Raw genomic sequence first — 22,330 nt, forward strand, 5'->3', positions numbered from 1 at the left:
TTTTCTTTTCTCCTCTCCTGCCACCGTTCTTCTCTTTCTCACGCCATACAGAGCACTCTCTTTGTTGATTAAGCACTTTTTTTCCTTGATTTCTCTCTCTCTCTCTCTCTCTCTCTCTCTCTCTCTCTCAATCTCGCCGTACAGCTGCTTCTCTCGTTCTTTTCCTCTTAGATTAAAACCTAATCACTTACAATATAACAAATGGCTATTATATTATAAAATATAAATACAATGTAAATATAACATAAATAAATATTATATATATTTTATTTTATTAAATAACTACAACATATATAAATATGTTTTATAAAATCAATACATGTAACACCCTCTTTTTTTTCATAAACAATATAATTAATTACCTATAATTAAATAACACATTAAATTAATTAAACAACACATTAAATTCTCATATAACCACATAATTAATAAAATCAAAAATAAAATAAGATAATAATAATCATAATAATAAATAAATTACTTAAGAAAATTAGGGTCGCTACAACTACTATAGGGCTTTTTGCCGCTATGACACCCAATCAAACCCCCCGCTAAAAATTCATTCAAAATGTCTTCACACATAACCAAAAAACAAGGGCATTTCAAGAAAATACACATACCCCAGGACCAAACGGAGTAATAAAAATATTTAATGACTAATTGCACCAACATTCCAAATTACAGGATTTATCAGTAACTCTCCCTTTACAAAATGGCTTTACGAAAACTGTTTTCAACATTTTTTTTTTTTTGTATTTGTTTTGTTTTGGGTTTTAAGTGATCTCTACCCACGTTTTTGTTATGCTTCAATAATCCAACACACACACATGCACGCTCTGCACTTCATCAAACGACGAAGAAGAGAGAGACACAAAGAGCACCGCGGAGGAGGCGAAGAAGATGAAGTCCACCGTAAGAGCTATAGCAAGAACGACGAAGATGAAGACCAGCAAACATTCTCACACCTCTCTTCCATGATCGACGTTGAGGTTTGTTTTGCATAAATTAGGGTTTTCATTTTGGATTGGGGATTTTCAATTTCAAAATTAGGTTTTTCTAAAGCCATTTTATGTTTTAAATATATTTTTCGTAATAAATATTTATGTTCAAAATCTAAATATTAAAAAAAATTAAGTGGAAAACCGCTTTTAATTAACTTAAAATTAATTAGAAGTTAACTAAAAACGACTTTTGAAAAGTCGGTTTTGTGTATTGAAATTTTATTATTTTTTTAATTATGTAACACGGCATTCGTAAAACTGTTTTTCAAAAAACGACATTGGTAAAACCGTTTTATCCTACAATAGGAATAAAAATTAAAAAAAAAAAAAAAAAACACCTTAAAGTGGGAATAAAGTTCTCACATTAGCATAGTCAGAAAAAAAACGCCTTGATCTATTTTTTGTGGCTAATGGTTTAAATATTTTTATTAAAAAGATCAACTTCTCTCAAATTTTGAAAAAGTTTAATTTGTATCAGTTTGATGCTCAAACCACACTCTTCAATTTTAGGACCCGAACAAGGGAGAAAAGCTGTTGGTTGAATAATTTAGCTCCATTTTTTCTATGTCAAGAATACATCACTGGATTCGTCATGCTCCATACGTTTTAGAAGCCGAGTCATGCTGTACTCTCCCTCGCTTTTTGCTCTTATTTTATCCAATGTTGCAAACACAGGTGTCAAGTAGTCGGTGGCCAAACCAATCTGACACTCTAAAAAAAACTCCACACATTGAGGCATTTAAGTCTATTTTAAAAAGTGAGTTAAAAGTCATTTTTTAATTTTTAACTCAATTTCTTCATTTATAAAAAAAATTTAAAAAAATTAAAAAAATAACTTTTAATCATCTTTCCAAAACACCCCTTAATTAAAAATTAGGAATCAATGGACACTCTAAAAAAAACTCGGATTGGAGGTTACAATAATGGATGACTAAACATTAATACATTCAATTTAAAATTAAAAAAAAAAATTCTACGTTGCTTCGTTTTCCCCAACTGTGTTTTTTTCCTGCCATTTCCTTGGACTTCTAGAGAATTCTATCTGCTTGACGGAGGCACTTTTAGTTACTAATCCAAGCCCTATCATTCTACTATAATTTTGGATTCGGATCTTAACTATGCAACTTTTAATTTCTTTAATTGTAAAAAATAAAAATTAAAAATTAAAAGTAATGTCAGTCGAAGTTGGCAGTTCAGATTTGATCCAAGTCGAGTCACCACTAACTACCATGATTCAAAAGCCACCTTCATGGTGCGCACATAATTTAAACATCAACGTAAATAATTATTTAGTAATTTTAAAATATTATATGACACTATTTATATGATATTCTTAATTAATGATGTAACGAAAAGTTTTTTGAATAAAACAATATTGACTCGGTATCGTATTTTTTGATTTTACATTTTTTTAGTGTTTGCTTCTTTATCTTACCATGGAATCCCAACCTAAACCTTGTTTCTAGCCACTTCTAATTGATTTGTCACTATCCATAAATAACAAATCATAATTTGTTGGTTAGTTAGTTACTTCAAAAATAAATAAAGAAATAAGCCCTAGCATGTGGCTGCTTGTGCAGTGAGGATCAAAGACATAAAAAATATGAAGGTGTATTCCTCAAACAATTATAAATTTAAGATTAAAGAAGAAAGGGATTGCAAACCACCTAGCACTAGGATTGAGTGGATATCCAAATTTGGAAAGATAGGCTGGTTGTTGTAGTAATGAAATAGTTCTTTGATCTCTGACACATTAAAAAGATTTTTTTTCTTTTTTAATTATTTTTTATTTTTTAAAACAAAGCTTTCTAGCAGTAAAAGTTACAAGAGTTTATGTTATCTCATGTAAATGGTAGCATGCAAGCGTGACATTAATTTATTAAGAAAATTGTGAGTCAACTTGCTTGGTTCCATTTTTCAAAAAATACTTTTTAGAAAAATCTACTTTTTTATTTTCCGTATTTTTTTTGTTTTTTTTGAATTTTTTTTAATATTTTAAGTAATTTTTTTACTTTTTAAACACACCTAACATAAATACACCTAAAAAGTAAAAAAATTGTAAAAAAAATCTTTGAAACAATTCACTAACCGGCAAAAATACAAAAAAATACAAAAATTCAGTACATTTTTTATATTTTTATGTATTTATTAATTTTTTAAAATATTTTTTCACAAATTTTTTACTTTTTAGATACATCTAAGTAAGGTGTATTTAAAAAAGTAAAAAAGATGTTTAAAATTTTAAAAATATTCACTAAAAACAAAAAAATACGAAAATCAAAAAACTCAATTTTCAAAACTTAATCCAGAAAACTTAAACCAAACATACTGATTTATGGTGAATGTGTGACATTAATTTTTCTTAAATAGACAACTTGATATGCGGTCACATAATATCAGAAATCCTGGTAAACCATACGGTTAAGAAATTGTTTTGTTTTGTTTTGTTTTGTTTTGATTTGATTTTTTTTTTTTTGTTTAATTTTTAAAGATGATGATGTCACTATTTAATGATAACTATGATTATATTACTCCCAACTAGCAGTTGACCTGGGCAATGTGCAAACTATTTTTTTTTCAAAAAATATTTGATGGTACAAAGTGTGTTATAAAAGAATAATTAAAATTAAAACTAAAGTTAAAGTTAAAATTAAAGTATAATTTTAATTATTTATTTTAATAATATCGGTGCTATCGTTCTATAAAATTATTACTTCAATACTTATATATATTAATTTTAGTTAAATTATTTGTGTGTTTTGATAATTTTAGTTCTATCGTATTATAAAAGTGTAATTATCATATAATAATTTTGCATAATGTATATATTAAATTATAAAATAGTAAAATAAATACTCATTTTGATATTAAAAATAATAGTTAAATTAAAAGAAGAATTAGAAACATAAAATAAAAAGTAATTCTAACTATTTAATTTTCTTTTATATTCATTTAGAAAATAAAAATATGTAGAAATAAAAATTATATAAAATTTATTTAAAAAATTAAATATAATTATGCTATAGTTGAATTTTCATATAATGATTTTATATAATACATACATATATATATATATATATATATATTAAATTATAAGAATGTAAAATAAACACTCTTAATTAAATTAGAATATCAACTATGTAAAAGAAAATCAACAATGACTAAACAAAAAGAATCATATAACAACATCAAAACCAAAAAAGAAAAAATAATGGAAACATCTAAATGATAAATATATCTCAGTGTGTGAAGTGATTAATTATCTATAATATGATGTCAAAACATAAAAAACTTACTGTTCAACAATTGAAAAGGTAACTCAATCAGTAAATCTAAACTTTAAAGGTTTCTCGAGAGTATCATTGTTGTCCAGGTTTTTTATCTTGTAAGTTGTGATTATATAAAATAATGTAGAAAATGAAGTATAATTTCATATATAACATCACTATAAAATTTAAACGACAAATCCATAATATAGAATTAATATTGGGTATAGAATAACACACACACACCAAAAAAAAAAAAAAAAGAGGCAATTTAGCATTGAAAAAAATTCCTAATACCCATGAAAGAATTAAGAAAGAAAACGTGAAATGCAAAATAGGTATTGGATTTGTGAACTATCCCAAGTTACCATGAAAAATATGCGAAAAGAAATATTTATCAAATAGAGTCCATATAAAGTAGATAAAGTCAGTATAAGTTAGATTAAGTTTGGATTTGTTTAGTACTCTATATGTCATTAAGAAAATAAATGCTAATATGGCTCTCATAGAAAAAAGTAAACCCTTATATATATATATATATATATATAAAATGAGTAATAGTTTGGCATATGCTAAAATATCACATGCTATTTTAATATATTATCTTATTTGAGCCACATCACCTCTTTATTTATGATAACCCAACCCGTACTATGCTTAATTATATTGTGTTTATGTGTTTGATGTGAGTTTGAAAGTTTAAGTATGTGATTTTGGATTTATATCTGTTGAATGTAGGAAAATCTATTGCAATTGGAACCGTGAGCTGAAAATTGAAAGCCTTAGAGACGCGATACACCAAAATTGACTTCATATTTGTGATTGGTATAATTTTTAGAGCCTATGGTGAAATTTTGTAAAATTACGATTCATAATGTTTTAATTAACCTAATTTATATATCTCTAGCTCTTATGTTCATCTTTTTTTTTTTTTGTTGAGAGCTCTAGAGAGTAAGTTAGAGAGAGAGGAAGAGGAAAGGCTAGGGATTTGGAAGAGATTCAAGGGGCAAATCCTAGATTTGAACTAAGGCATGATAATCTACTCGGAATCTTTGTATGTATCTCACATTTTGTTTGAAATCAAGAAGAAATTGAGAATTATGAGTTAGGGTTTGAGATATGTAATAGTTAGAACTAAATACAAGAAATTGAGCCATAATCTCTTCATTTTTGTTTGTTTTGAGTTCATTCTTGTGATTGATCCATGAAATAGACTCTAGATGGTTCATATACCCAAAATTTGTTGAAAGATTCACCATGTTTGTATGTATATAGAGTTTGTATATGAAATTCATGAATCTATGAAAAAATAAGACTTCAATTTTGAGCTCTAAGCAAGATTGATGTGCTTGAGTTATGATTACACTTGTATAAGGTTGGCATTTCATGTTTTAAAAGAAGATTACTTGAGATCTTGACTTGGAATTGGGTTTGAAAGCTCATACTTTGAACCATTTTCGAATTGTTTGATTTTGTCCAGACCGCATGAGCGGCAATGGGCTCCGCACAAACAGAACATGAAGAAAAATAAAGGTTTGCATTCTGCTTAAACCACTGCTCGATAGGCCCAGGCCATCACTCGAGTGGTCAAAGTGGGCGCACATGCGGCCAACTCCTTCTACTTGGTAACTTCAAAATGGCATATCTCATTCATCCAGATTCCGTTTTAAGCGATTCTTGAACCTAAATTTAAGCCTTGGAAGTTTAGTTTTTAATGGTGTGGTATCACATCCAAATTCTAAGTACGCAAATAGATATGCTAAAATTAGTGACGGCTGGTTATTTTCTTTTAACCGTTTCATACTATTTCCTACCCCAACTCAGTTTCCTTTCGCTTTTTGCTATTTTCTTAAACCTCAAATAAGTAAGCACGATATTTTTAATGAAAAACATATGAAATTGTTGTAGGAAGCATTAATTTAAGTCATGAACATTTAGGGCCGCTTAAAGTACATCTTTGGCACATGCTTTGTACGTGATTCACATGTACAGAAGATTAGCATTAAACGCAGGAGAGAAATTAAAGAAAGGTGTACGAATTGAAACAAATAATTTATCGAATGTGTATGTGACATGTTTTGTATAGGTCGTGTGTCGGAGGCAACGCTGCGAGACCAAACGCACTGTGAGTAGTAGTATTGTAAAGATATGTTGTTAATTGATTATTTTGATCCAAGTACAATGACTTATTCTGATATTGTGTTTTGATCAAAATGAATGAGTTTTGTGAATGTTATATGACATGTGCAATAAGGACTTAAGGTCATTCCGCTTTGATATGTTGGGCCCGAGGCCGTTTTGATATGTTGAGCCCAAGGCCGTTCAGTAAATGTGACTATAGATAATGTTATGAAGGATTATGGTTACTGTTATGAATGATGAAATTTGGAAAAGTAGGATGTTCACATAATATGCTTTCTGTTTATTCAAGATTAATCATTCGATTTTATTTACTCTACTATTATTCATTGAGTTTTGCTCACTCTATATCATGTATGCACATGTAGGTGATCAGCAGCATAGAGCCCAACCTTAAGGTCAGCTTCAGGAGCTATTTTGCGAACTTGTCGAGTTATGCTTCCAAGTTGGAGCTTTTGCCTTTGACTCACATCATGCTATGACATTTGTTTTGCTTTTGCTTATGGTCTTGGGTTATGTAAACTATATGTATGAAATTTCTTATGGTACATAAGTTTTTGCATGTGCATGTAAATGTGTGAATTTGTTATTATGTAAGCTATATAATTTTGCTCATATTAGCACAGCTCAATGGATTTCTTCATTTGTTGTTTGTTTTCACTTGTGGCCCCATTGTTATAATTATTTTGTATGTTCATTTGAGGCCGTAGGTAATCAAGTGATTACTGGCTTATTATGATCCAAACTTTTAGAGGCGGATGTGGGTCGTGACATTACCACATCACTTTAATACCAACTCACATTTCATATATTTTTTCGTAAAAAGTCAAAAATTTATTAATTTAGCACTTTCCAAACAATCCATTGCAATGAGTTTTCATTTTTAAATAAAAAATATTAATAAAAGTTACAGACTATTTGTATTTTAAAAATCAAAATTTGTAGATGGAAAAGACGTAAAATAGAGAAAAAGAAAGTCAAGTAAAAGACAGCTACATTATTTGTTTTGGTTAGTAAAATAAGAAAAATAAAAAAGTGTTTGGCATAACCTACATAAGTACATCTATTTAGATAAGTGTACATATTTGCGTTCATATCAACTCTTTACTTTTATGAACATCATTTTTAAAAAAGTCAAAAAATATACTTATTTAGATCAATCCAAATCTCAGTATTTGTGAAAAATGAAATCTAGGGCACTATTTTGCATAATCTACAAAAGTGCACTTTTTTTTATCTTTTTTTTTTTATTTTTTTGGTCACATCACCTCCCTACTTTTTACATATTTTTTCATAAAAATTTAAAATATATATTTATTTAAATCATCTCAAACACACTCATATTTTTTGTTGGGCCATGCTTTAAAAAAAATGTATGGATAGGTATTTATCTTTTATTTTAATTTTAATCAATAAGTGTATTTTTAAAAATAAATTATTCATTTTTTAGTGACAAATATGATAAATTATATAAGCTACGATTATCGAATCAACTTAATTTTTTTTATACATAATATAAAAAAAATTATTTGTATCATCAAAATATAACTCAGAATCAACCTCACAATCACAGACAATATCCATCAATTCAGAGGCAATCCAAATCTATAATAAAAATCTATTTAAAATAAAAACAATTGGTATAAATTGAAGGGCTTTTTGGTGAGAACCCCCTCCTATTGGGATTTTTTTGTGTAAAGGATATGAAATAAATTAATGCTGTCAAAATTCCTCAGAATTAAAAAATAAGATGAAAAGACAGTTTGCCCTTGCATATATATGGGCAATAGTAAGCAGTTAAGCTACTTGTCTCTCTTTTTCTTTTTCTTCATTTGAAAACTGTCAAAGTTCAAAATCCTTGATCAAAAAACTGTCAATTGAAGCAAAAATTGAAACATAATGAGAGATTTTCAAGTGCCATTGTCAAATGTTTCAAAGTTATTGAACGATTTCATCATCTTCTACCGGTCGTTATTTCCAAATTAACCATCACAGGTTAGAGAAACTCTCTTTCTTTTACAGCTCTCTCTTTCTCTCTCCGCCAACTCCATCGTCAATGGTTGTTCATCACCTCCACTATCTCCATTATCAGTTGGCATTGCTTATCCTCACCATTGGCTAGCGACCGCCATTTTTACTCTCAACCATTACCATCTCAGATTGATGCCTATGAACTCATGTTTGAGATCAATAATTTCAGATCTAAGATAAAATGACCTCATCTATGTCAAAAAAGTGATATTGAGATATTACAATGAAAAATCAAGAGTTTTTTTGTTTATTTGTTCATAGATCTAAAGTAAAATTCGACTATAATTCCTTTATCTAGTATGTACTTTGGTTAACAAAAACAAAGTTTGATTGTTGATTTGCTTAACGACAGTAAAATTTTATTTTGAATCATAATAAAATTTACTCTGATTCAGAGTAAAATTTTACTTTGAATAACACTGTGATTTCACTTTACTTTAATAATAACAGTAAAATTTTATTGTCTACACCAATTTCAACGGTATTTTGTTTTATTTTTTTAAGAAATTTCGTAGTAACTTGGATTTTATTTTATAGATCTTGATGAGAAGATTCTAAAAATACTATTTTTTTTTATTAAAAATTGACATCTAGATCAAAAGTTATATCATTTTAAAGTTTAAAAATAAAAAGGGCACATATGTTGATACGTATTTTGTTTTATTTTTTTAAGAAATTTCATAGTAACCTGGATCTTGTTTGATAAATCTTGATGAGAGGATTTTAAAAATACTAATTTTATTAAAAATTGACATCCAGATCAAAAGCTATATCATTTTAAAGTTTAAAAATAAAAAGGGCACATATGTTGGTATAGGTTGGATATATTTTACAATAGAACTCATACTAAACCTATATTGTTTATGACAGTAACATTTTATTATCTTTCAGAGTAAAATTTTACTCAAAACCTTCAGTTCTACTAAACAAGCTCCATTATAAATTTTTTTACATGAAACTAATCAAGAACATTAAAAAAATATATTAAAGTGTCAAATTGAGTTACAATGCAACTCAGTGAATTGGATAGACAACCATTCACAGTTAAAATAGATTGCTATTGCAAAAGTACTACATTATTTTCATACTTTTATTACAAAACAATAATGTATTTCATGACAATGTCTCCTTAAAAGTCTTCCTACTATGACCGTACTTCTTGCATCTGCCACACTATACTCGTCTTATGTTCTCACCCCTAAATGGAATCCTATTCTTTTTTGGCCTATCGGGGTAGTTTCTTACAAATTGAATAAAAGACAAAAAGATCATCCACAACTATCCGTAGTCTCTGCATTGACAATACCAATTGCAAGAGAAAAACAATCTGAAAGAGAGAACATTTTACAATTAATAAGTATAATACACAAAAGGCCCAAAAAGTAAAACAGTAAAATGTTACTATAATTAAAAATAAAAGTTTACTCTAAAAATAAGTAAAATGTTACTCTGAAATTAAGTAAAATTTTACTTTGTATGACACTGATGGTAATATCTACCTTGATTCTCATCCTTCGTCGTAGTTGATAACAACATGCCCTTATATTTGCCACTAAGGAAAGTACCATCAATAAACAATAGAAATCGGTTAAATCCTTCAATGTGCAGTTTGACACAACTTTCAACACAATAGAACGGTCACCACACTTGCATAATAACATAAGAGGTGGAATCATTTTTCAAAATTGCAATCAGTTGACAATAAAAATTTACTGTCAATCAAAATAAAATTTTACTGTCATTACTAATCCAAAAAGAAATTACAGAAGCACACAATACTAAAGTAAAATTTTACTGTTATTCTATTAAATAACAATAAAACACATAATACCAGAGTAAAATTTTATTATCATTTGATCAAACAAAAACAGAGCATATAGTACCAGAGTAAAATTTTACTCTCTTTCTATCAAACAAAAACAGAGCACATAGTACCTGAATAAAATTTTACTCTTATTCTATCAAACAAAATTAGATCATACACAATAAAAATAAATAAAAAACTAAAAAAAAAAAAAACTAATCAACAAATCAACATAGCTGATCAAACTCAAACAACAATCAAGCACGTGATCGAAGCAAAATCTCCAAAACTCGATCAACACTCTCAATCTTAATGAAACTCTCAAAATTTGATACAAATTTATACAGATTTGACATATAAGCTCTGGTTGATACAGATTTGGAGATTGCCGAATAATACCTGATCGAAGCAAATTTGGTGAGATCATCGGCGGCGAATCTACTATTATTGACAGGCAACGAGATTGTTAGTGGCGAAATCTTCAAATTTCAAGATCGTCTTTACTAATTAGATTTTCAAATATATGAGATTAATATATATATCGATAAATTTTTTAAATATATGATATATATATATATATAAGGATGATATTATTAAAAGAAATTATGGTATAACATTATTGAGCTACGTGTTTCTTTCCCAAGAAGTTTTTAAAATTAAATTAATTAAACTATCTTCTACCTAAGAAAAAAAAAGCTCAAAAAGAGAAGTTTCACCTAAAATTCCAAAATTGAAATGACAATACGTTACTGCATACAGTAATAAAAGTCAAAGTACCCTTAAGAAAAATTTAACTTCATAGAAAACCATGAAGGCCCTGTTAATATAGCCTATTTTGGCAAGATGATTTGTAGTTATTTTTTTTAATTAGTAGTAAAAGTTAAAAGTTGGTTTTTTTATTTATTTTTTTCATTTGAGATGTTGGTTTTTAGCCAATGGTGAAATTACAATTTTACCCTTCATGGGTCAAAATATGTGTACATATGTGAAGTTGTAAATATTTTAAATAAATGGGAGTAATTTGGTCATTTTATTATGATTTGACATCATAAATAAACATTAATCAAAAAAATAAAAAGTCACTTTTTACCAACTTTCTAAATCATTTATCTAAAAAAATCAAAAACTTGATTAAAAGTCAAAAAACTACTTTTCACTATCTTTTCAAAATAAGCCTATGTATAGTGATTTTAAAAAATAGGTTAAAAGTTAAATTTTTAAGGTCTTGCCAAAAAGGTCGCAGTACAATTGGTCGGTGGACTCATTCGAGTGCCTGGGGACAAAATGTTGTCTACGGAATCACGTGATTGGTCTGGCGGCTAGCAAAGCACCTCCTTTGTATATAACTTGCCGCCTTCTCTTTTGACTGATTTTTTTTTTTTTTTTTTTTTTTGGGGTTTGGTTTAATTTTTTAAACATTATTTTTTAGACTAAATTATTTTACAGTATATTCTTATTTTAATTAATTAAACATAAAAGATTCAGTAAATACAAAAAAAATTAAATGATTTTTTTATATAATTTTGTAAATAATAAAAAGTGATAATATTTAAACATATGTGATTTTGTTTGGTTTGATTTTTTAAATGAATTGTTGTTTATGTTTAGTACTTTTTTTATTTTCATATTGCAGTTAATTTTTTGTACTTTTTAATTGTACCTAATCTAGATATATTCAAAAAAATAAAACAAATTAATTAAACTATTTAAAAAATTCACTAAAAAATTAAAAATTCAAATAAAAATCTGTGTACATTTTGTTTAGATTTTTGTTTGTTCTTAGTGATTTTTTTTTATATTAATTTTTTTTAAAAAATTAGATACATATAATTTTGATATATTTACAAAGTAAAAAAAAAAATTAATAAAGACAACTAAAAGCCTATTTAAAAATAATTTTCAAAAAATTTTGACCAACCAAAACCGTTTAAAAAGTACTATGTCTGTTTTCTGATTTACCCCAGCGGTCGGCATCATATCGGGTGACTGATTCTTCAAGGACGATGACAAAGGTGCCACGTGTATGTAATAAAAAAGCTTCATTATAAATGCTAAGATGCCGTTTAAACGCTTACATTTCCAGTTTCTATTTATATTTATAAAAATTTTAAAAATTTAAATAAAAATTTATTTGATAAAATTTTTAATTTATAAATCAGTGGTCTCAGTTTATAAATTTAGCTAAAAAATGAAAACACAAAAAATGTGTTTCCGTTTTGAGTTTTCAGTTTTTTTTTTTTTACCACCCAACACTAGCCACCACCCGCCACCATTTTCCACCACCATCTTCCGCCATCACCACCCACCCCCCACCACCACCTGCCACCACCACTCACCACCCACTTGCCACCACCACCCACCACCCACCTACTACCCACTCGTCGCCACCACCACCCACCATCCACCTGTCATCCACCCGCCACCACCCACCACCTGCCACTACCATCCACCGCCACTCGCCACCTACTTGCCACCACCACCCGCCACCTACCTGCCACCATCATCCATCCGCCACCAACAGCCACCTACCACCCACCCACCACTACCACCCTCCACCCACCCACCCACCACACACCTTCCGCCACCACCCACCACCACCACCCATTCGCTACCACCTACCACCCGCCACCGTCACCCACCCACCCACCACTACCACCACCCTCTACCTACCCGCCCCCACCCACTGCCACCCGCCATCCGCCATCCAGCTGCCACCACCACCACCCGCCATCCGCCATCCAGTTGCCACCACCACCACCCACTCGCTACCACCCACTACCTGCCACCATCACCTACCCCATCCATCATCACCACCCACCACCTACCCGCCACCACCCACCACCACCCGCCATTCGCCACCCACCTACCACCACCCGCCGTCGCCGCCGCCACCACCACCACCCACTCGCTACCCACTCACCACCTGCCACCGTTATCCACCCACTCACCCATCACCACCACCACCACCCGCCACCTACCTACCACCACCACCACCCACTTGCTACCATCCACCACTCACCACTGTCACCCACCCCACCCACCACTACCACCCACCCACCCGCCACCACCCATCACCACCAGCTACCCACTACCCACCACCCATCGTCACCACTTTTCACCACCGTCTTCTGCCACCACTTGCCATTTCTTACTCTTTTTTATATTTTTAAATTTTTTTAAACATTTTGTCAATTACCAAACGCGTTTGTAGTTTATGTTTTTTTAAAAATAAACAAAAACCAGTTTATAAAATTTTTGTAAATATAAACTGAAAACGTAAACGTTACCAAACATACCCTAAGAAAATTGTTAAAAACAATTCTAAATGTGGTTGTTAGTTGAAAAAATGTGTAAAAAAATATATTAATATATATAAAAATATTTTACTGTGAAAAATGTATTGACCTATTGTAAGTTGTTATTAGCATGACCCAAATGTCAAAAATGCTATTAAGATAGGAAAAAAAAATTGTAAACCCACAATTTATCCACTATAATATTTTTTTCTTTGGTTAGTATTACATAATTAAATTTATGATAAATTACAGAAATTAACACAATAAAATTATGAGTCTCAATTTTATTTTATTTTTAAAAGTAAGGGTTCCTCCTCACTAGCATGAAAATGTATGGAAGAGTACTCAAAAGGATGGTGGGTGGAAATTTCACTTTCATTTTATTTCTCTTCCGTGCTAAGAAAAATCGACTGGTGTACGCTCTCTCAATGACCAGCGGTTGTTTGAGATTTCTGAAATAAGTCATTTCTTTTTAATTTTTTTTAATTTTAGTAATTTTTTATTTTTCTTATCCGTCTTGTACAAACGAATAATTTTTTTATAATTTGTTTTGAAAAATCTATAGTAAGATAAAAAAATAAAATTAAAAAATCTGCTATTTTTTAATATTTTTTTTGTCTTTTTTGATTTTTTTTAATTTTTTTTATTGGTCTCATCCAATAAAATTAGGAAGCTCACATTTTTTAAAAAATGAAAATGGGAGATTGGCCCCAAAAAAAAAAAAAATTTTTCCCTGCCCCCACATGTACGTAGGAATGGTGGGAGTCTACCTAACCGGAGGTCTGCAGTATTATTGTTTAAAAAAATTACTAAAAACAACAATAAATCAACAAAAAAAAGTGAGTGATAGTTTGGGGGCACGTGGACGAGCCACATGACATGAAATATTTGGCAAATTTTTGGAAGAAAAACCAAAGGACAAAAATTAAAAGTGGTGCGTCAATTCATTTTTTTTATCTCACTTTCACTTCACTCCACTCCTAGTCACTTCACTCTTACGCTCTACGCTTTTTCTACTTTGATGAAAACTAGCCACGTCTGCACAGTATTGAAGATATACGCAAGTGATGTGAATTATTATATTAACATTATATTTGTTTTATTTTCTGATTTTTTTTAATATTGGGCCCTTTGGGAGTAGTGGATTATAATTTACTCTTCAAATTATAATTCACTTCATCTCTCACAAAAAAACTGTTTATAAGTAGTTTTTAATTAAAAAATTGATTATAACCATCTTTTTAAAATAGTCTATTTTGTTGATTAAGAAATTGAAACAATTGTATACCATGATCCTTTTTTTTTATTATTTGATTTAATGTAAATGAGGAATTCACAATAGTGTAATAAATTTCTGTGAAATTACATATCAAGAATAAATGAACATAGAGGGTGAAAATTATTTTATACATGCCTCTCCTCTTAACTTTTATTGTAAAATTTGTAATATTAATTACTTATTTTTTGATAATCAAAAAATCAAAAAATATTTAAATATAATATTTTAGCCAATATAAGGATGAGTTCAATTATATTAATTTTTCCTATCACAACAAAGATATGACTTACATATTATATTTTTATAATTATTTTCACTTTTTTTTTATTAATTTGTAATTTTTTGGGGGCGGTTTTAAATAAAAAAATATCTTTATTGTGCTGCAGAAGAGACAGTTATCGAGTCATATCACACTTTATGCAAATCTTTAAAATCCCATTCATTGGTTCAACACTGCAGCAAAGGAAGATTCTCCCTTTGGTATGTTTCGCAATTGATTGGTTAATTGCCCGACATAGCCTTTGCAGAGTTGCCAATAATGTGTTGCCACACGGAGGAAATGCTGTGGTTTGGTGCTCTGATTGATAACTTTACTTTTCATGACATTGAAAGGGTCAATCTCGTGAGAAATTATTCTTTATCTCAGAATTTATATTTAAGTCAATTAGGTCTTATTTGATTCACAAAATTAATAATAAATGTATTAATAATTTTATTAAATTAGTATGGTATTTATTATGAGAAAAGTTAAGGATGATAAAAAAAATTTCATGAAAATGATCATGAAAGATTTATGATCCTTACATTATCTTGATTAGTATGTAGTGTTTTATTCTAAGTGTAATCCAAGAGTCACAAAACTTTCATGATTATTTTCATGAAAAGTTTTTCATGATACCTAACATTGTTGATTCATTATTCAATTAGATTAGTAGGATAAATTATTCCCTTATCTATTGTTTGATTTGTATTGAATAAGAAAACAAATGAAAGTAAAAAAATCTTTTTTCCCAACTCACGATATAATCTCACCCTTACCCATTGCTAATAATCCTACAAATTTGTTGGATTAATTATCCATTGAAATTTGTTGGATTAATTATTCATTGAATTAATAATCTTAAAATAAAATGTCAAAATAAATATAAAATTATTGGGCTCACGGATTAATAATCTCAATTCTATACTTCAATCCTCTCAATCAAACATGCCCTTAGTGTATTAATTAGTGTACTAATACTACTTATGATATTATTATTGATCTCACTCATTATACAAATTACAAATATCAAAATATCTCAAATTATGCCATATCATCAATTAGTACACTAGTTAGTATACTAATTGGTGCATAAAACATTAATCTTTATATTTGGACAAGAATTTAATTATCTCTTTAAGGGAAACAAATAAATAATAAAATTTACTATTTTAATCAATAATTAAATTAAGACACCACCTAAATTTATTCTGAAACAATGAGTAATTTCTCCCATCTCATGGACACAACAACACTTGTTTTATACAACTATTTTGATTGGTAGTTTTGGATGATCAATCCCTCCAGTTATATTCAATTTAAGCTGTTATATTTCCCTCTATTATCCTGATTTGAGAATGCGGGGATGCTTTTTATTATAGAAATTTAACTGTTTAATTTAATATTTATTTAATTTTGATCTTTATTACCCCCAAAAAAAGGTTTCGACATTTGAAATTTTATACTATTACTTTCATTGGTCACCTTTAAATTCTAAATTTACATATTTAGGTGGATTAAAAAGATGCTTTTTTTTATCATTCATAAAAAATTGGGTAAATTTTAAATAGATTTGCTTAAAATACGAAATGTCTCTTCTAATTTTAAAAATTAAGTTCTTTAGAAATTTTAATTTTATAATAAATAGTCTCGTTTATTAATAAATTATCAAGTCAATTAATAATTTTTAATAATATCATAAATATATTTCAATTAATTACTTAGTAATTTTGTTATTGTATAGGAAAATAGTTAGAATTTTTTTTTTAATTAATTTTGTTGAATAAAAAATTCTGATAATAAAATATTTGCAATTTTTCAAATTACAAGAAATAATTCATATTTTAAATAAAGGGGCATTTACATACAAGTTCTAATTTATGAATTTATACTCCATTAAATGCTAACTAAGATTTTTTAAACTTTCAAGTCCTATTAAATTTTTAATAGTCAGAATTGCTCTTCAAACAATGATGGTTCATTATTTATGATTATCTATAAAGGAAAATGATAATTTGACATTTATTTTATTTTCAAAATTTTAAAATATCAACTTTCAAATTGAAAAAATATATATTTTTTGAAAAAATTGAAAAAATTGATTTTTTTTTTTTTTTTTTTTTTTTGCAAAACTAAAAATTTTGTGAGCATGATGATAGAACATTGATGTGCAAAACTGAAGAAAAAAAAACTTTAAAGATGAAAAAATTGATAATACTCTCAGTTTTAAAATTGGAAAAAATTGATAATGTTATCGTTTTTATTGGATAGTTGAATCAAACTAATAAGTAGAAGGGTAAAAACGTTTAAGCTCATACTTAATTTTTTTTCAACAGTTAGTGGAATAATTATTTGAAACATTACTATGTAAAATTGATAATGTTTTTAATTTTAAAAATTAGAAAAAAATTGATAATATTCACAGTTTTATTAAATAAGACTTATTAGTTCAAAAAATCTTTGATATAACCTGAACTACTATAACATTTGTAAATAAGACTTTTAAATTCGGAGATTTATTTTTTATCCAAAAAAATTACTTGCTATATAGCTAGTTGTACATGATTAAAAGAATTTTATAAGTTGTTTCTCTATGTGATTATATGACATGTGAATCCAATTATGTTTTTGATGGGGTGGATTTTATAGGTAAAACTCACGTAAGAATTGAAAAAGAAAAAGTTCCTATAGCAAGTATCATTTTTCATTTACCTTTTGTTTGGTAATGACTTTTTAGTTAATTTTTTTAACCTAAGACTTTTTTTATCATTTGGTTTTTTTATTTAACTTTTTTGACTTTTTAACTTTAGAATGATGGTTTTTTTTTTTTTTTTTTTTTTTTTTTTTTTTTTTTGTCCTTTTGTACTTATTTGGCCCAAAAAAAACCAAACACCACCTTAACAATTAACTTATCACATCTTTTCTTTGTCAAGAAATAGGGTACTAGGGTAGTATGAATTGTCATCAATGATTCAACAACGTAATTGCAAAACATGAATACTTTTCATTTTATGGACAAACTCATTTGTAGCTTTGAATTGTCTCTCAATCTTTTGTTAATATTGCAAGAATTTTAATTCAAAATTATTTTGTTCATCTAAATGTGTTAAAATTAAAAATAATATTTAATAATACTTAAAAATAAACCATACGAAATTAAAATTGTGAAAGAATCCAATGCCTCAAACTCTGCTTCGGATATACGTGTAAACTTTTCAACAAAAAAACAGAAACCTAAAATAATAATGTGGTGTAGATGGTGACATTAGTCACAAGAAACAGAGTAGTATCAGAGCGATACAGAGACACAAAAACATATACACATTACATTGTTCACAAGAAACGTAGTAACAGAGTGATAGATATACATTGATGGAGACATAACAACATAGAAACATTACATTATTCTTCTGCAGCTATATATATATATATATATATATATATATATATATAGCTTCTCATACACATAATAATAATAATAATAATAATAATAATAAAAAAGTGAAAGAATAAGCAGAAACCAGCTGAGCTCCAATTCTACCTACACCCAAAAGCTACAAACTGGTCCTAAAAACCTTTCACATACAAACAAACATGAAAAAACAGAGTAACCCAAAAACAAAACAAAACGAAAAAAAAAATTACAGGACCCATCATCAGAGAAGGGAAGGGTTGTTTGTCACTGTAAAAAAACACTAACCACAATGGAGACTCCGGGGACCTATCTGTGGCCATCCCTCTGGTAAATCTCCGGCGAAACATTCCGATTAAACAATCTACAAACACCACATGAATTAGGCTTGTTTGGCTAAGTCTTTGGCACTTATGAATGTGCCATGAAAGCCATAGGGAACTCGAGATGGTAGCTCGATTGTAGCTTCTAATTCTAAATTCATGGCGTTCACGATCTGTAGCTCTGATTTCCACTTCTTCTCGTCGTGTACAAAAGCTAGAATATACCCATCATCTTCAGATACTGAATTTGGGTCTCTGGGCAGGAACAGAGGCTCGCCGCCGTATTTTTCATTGCCGTAATTGTGTTTCTTCACCTCGCCAGTGGAGAGGTCGACTTTGGCGAATCCGGAGACTTTAGGCCACGGCTCGGCGATGGCGAGGTAAGCGAACTGGGATTTGCGGCCGAGATAGTTCCGGTTCACCATTCCTGCCTCTAAATTCACTTGATCAGTCTCACTCATTATGGGTCTGCGAGAAGACTTACCAGTCTTTAAATTGAACCTGATTTCTGATAGAACACTCTTTAGTCCCTCGTCACATTCGTTGAAAATTGAGTCCGGTGGAGTCATACAAGACCCAATCACGACGATCTCATCGGTCTCTGGCTCTTCCCAAGCATTCCAGAGGTGGAAGCAAAAGCAATCTGGTGCTTCGACCCATTTGATCTCAGAAGCATCAGTGGCATTCTTGTTCAAAATCCCAAACCTCGACATCTTGTTTTTGTCGTAAACCACCGGCGAGCCACCGCGGATCATCTCCGGGAGCTTGAAAACTACTTGTTGATCAGGAATCACTACGAATTTCTCGGTGATTGCGAAATCATGCAACATGGTTGGTTCTGAGAGTGGGATTTCAACGTCCGGTGATTTCTCGCCGGAGGGTGAAAATTTGAAGTATTTGAGGTATGGTTTCTGGATCACATCGTAGCTGAGAGCGAAGAGTTGGCCGGAAACTGGGTCGAGTTTGGGATGAGCGATCATGGTGGAATTGAGTTGATTATCGAAATCATACCTACCCACAGTTCTGAGATCGCCGGAGGGGGTGACTCTGACGTGGTACGGCAAATCGTCTTCCGACATGGCGAGTAATCGGTTGTTGAAGTAGACTAGTCCGGCGTTGGCTACGCCAGTGCCGTGGCTGTGATCGACGAGCCCGAATATCCCGCGAGCGTAGAACAGTAATAGCCTGGCGATGCCGGAGTGGCCGTGGAGTTCGCCGATGGCTTTGGGGAAGACGGGCCGGCCCAAGGCCCGTTCCTGAACGAGCCTCTGGGTTTCGGTGAACCGGCAGGAGTAGCTAGCCGCGCCGTCATTGAATTTGACGGCGTGGACCATGCCGTCGCCGTCGAAGAAGTGGTGGCCGGCAACCGGCTCGAATAGCGGGTTCGCTCCGTTCCGGATGTAAACGCCTTGAATGCATTCGGGGATTTTTCCGGCGATGCGGAGGTTGTGCTGGACCGAGTGCTCCGGCACCGGGGCGAAGTTGCCGGAAATTTGGACTCCCGGGTCGGCCGTCTTGGGTAGACGATGCTCTTTTTCGCGTGCCACTAGGATACTCTCCGCTACATCCAACGCCATTGCCGCTGCTTTCTGTAAGAAATTCCATGATTGAGCATTGGCAGAGGTGGAGGACAAGGAAGAGTTATCTTTAGTGGCAATACCAGTGCTGAGTGTGTGATATGTTGGGGGAGCGTGCTTTGGAAGGTGGCGTATGGAAGGGGTGTGGAGAGAGCAAGCAATGTTTTGTTGCCTATTGGGATTGGGCTTGCTTAGAGAGAATGAGGAGGTGGAACAAGAGCCCAATGCACTCGAGGAAGTAGGGATCAATTTGGGCTTAACCCATGTACTTGTAGAAGGTGTTGTTGAAGAAGCCATGGTTGTGTATTCTTGAGTGGTGATAGAGTAGTGAAGAGAATGTAATGGTGAGTTTTGATTGGTTTTAGGGGAGGAATAGGATTGTGAGCTTTTGCTTGTTGTGGATTGGTTGTTTGGCTTTGATTTTGGTATGTTCTTGTTTGGAAGGAATATTGAGGAGAGAGAGAGAGAGAGCGAGGAATAGGAATGAGAATGAGGTGTTTTGAGTGTTGGAGGGAGGGAGGGAGGTAGATAACGAGAGTTGAGAGAGGGAGGTATATATAGAGAGACAGAGAGAGCGGAGAGAAGGGGGGATGGAGGCCCACCTCAAAGATGTAAGGAGAAGACCACGTGTTGGATACTGGGAATGGGTACTCCAAGCATTGCCAATAGAGTAACGTTGGAGCTCCAAATAATTAATTTATCCAATGTTTTACGAAACTTCTTATATAGGCGTGATACTTATATGTATGTGAATTTGTATGGATTTTACATTTATGTAAAAAATTTGATAAGATATTTAATAGATTATTTGAAACTTCTAGCATTTTTCTTGCCAAAAACAAACAATGTGGAGGAAAGGACACTGCTGCTTCCAACTCTGACAGAAAATTATTAAAGAGGTATTTTAAGAAGGTAGTTAAAAGTATTTTTTAGTTTTTAATTTATTTTGAATCATATTATTTTTTATATTTTGTATATATATATATATTTTTAAAAGTTAAAAAAATTCAAAAAGTTAGGCTATGTTTGGTTGTGAATTGAAAATGTAATTCTACAGGTGTGTTTCAGTATGATGTTTGGTTGAGTGTTTGGAATCAATTTTCAAAATTTCTGCCGAGAGCTCTGTGCATCAGCAGCGTTTTTTGTGATTTTAATGCCTCAGGGAAGACCGCCCGGATGTCCATGGGGTCTTCCGCCCGGACGTCCCTAGGGACATCCGCCCGGACGTCCTCTGCTGTACAGTTTTTTTTTTTTTTTTTTTTTGCAATTCATTTATATAATCGGGAAAAATATTTTCTGAAAATTTTTAAATTTTTTATGTGCTTTAAAATAATTTTGAATTGTATGTTTAGTTATGAGTTATAAATTTTTATATCACATATCAAATGTCACATCAACAATTCCCCACTCAAATCAAACCTCTTTTCCAAAACTATTTTCAAAACTCTTTACCAAACAAATTTTCTACACTCAAATCATAATTCTACAACACACAAACTCAAAATACAACTCATACTCTCAAATCACATTTACAAAACACAACCAAACGCAGGCTTAACTTTTTATTATTTTTTCAAAACAATCCTCAGTACCCGAGCACCATGTCTATATTCTTTTATCAATTAATATTTATTATATTTTTTATATTTCATAATTATTTAATATAAAATTATAATGTATATTTTTTTACCAATATAATATCATGAAATAATATGTGATCGTATTTTTGAAATATCTAATAATCACTCAATTTTGACACACCCATCCTTTCTCTCTCTCACTCACTACAAGAAAAGTGGGTATATGAGACGGGACTATTTGCGACGGCACACATGCCATCTCAAAAAGTTACTTTTTGCGACGGCAGAAAATGCCGTCTCAAAAAAACAGAGCATTTGCGACGGCACCATTTGCCGTCTCAAAAAAGTATAGCATTTGCGACT

At 30.6% G+C, this 22,330-nt stretch overlaps 1 protein-coding gene across 1 annotated transcript; it reads right to left on the minus strand.

Moving 5' to 3' along the window:
* Positions 1 to 18,420: 18,420 nt before the first annotated feature.
* LOC114292414 (9-cis-epoxycarotenoid dioxygenase NCED1, chloroplastic) lies at positions 18,421 to 21,785 on the minus strand. Its single transcript, XM_028236370.2, has one exon. The coding sequence runs from the start codon at positions 20,682 to 20,684 to the stop codon at positions 18,870 to 18,872; it is 1,815 nt and encodes a 604-aa protein (XP_028092171.1). The 5' UTR covers positions 20,685 to 21,785; the 3' UTR covers positions 18,421 to 18,869.
* Positions 21,786 to 22,330: the final 545 nt, after the last annotated feature.

Source organism: Camellia sinensis, chromosome 8 (genome assembly GCF_055761805.1).
Source record: "Camellia sinensis isolate YWXY chromosome 8, ASM5576180v1, whole genome shotgun sequence".
Lineage (NCBI taxonomy): Eukaryota > Viridiplantae > Streptophyta > Magnoliopsida > Ericales > Theaceae > Camellia > Camellia sinensis.

Bases quoted from the DNA above. Each gene is read 5' to 3' on its own strand.
- LOC114292414 (XM_028236370.2), bottom strand. From the start codon at position 20,684: ATGGCTTCTTCAACAACACCTTCTACAAGTACATGGGTTAAGCCCAAA.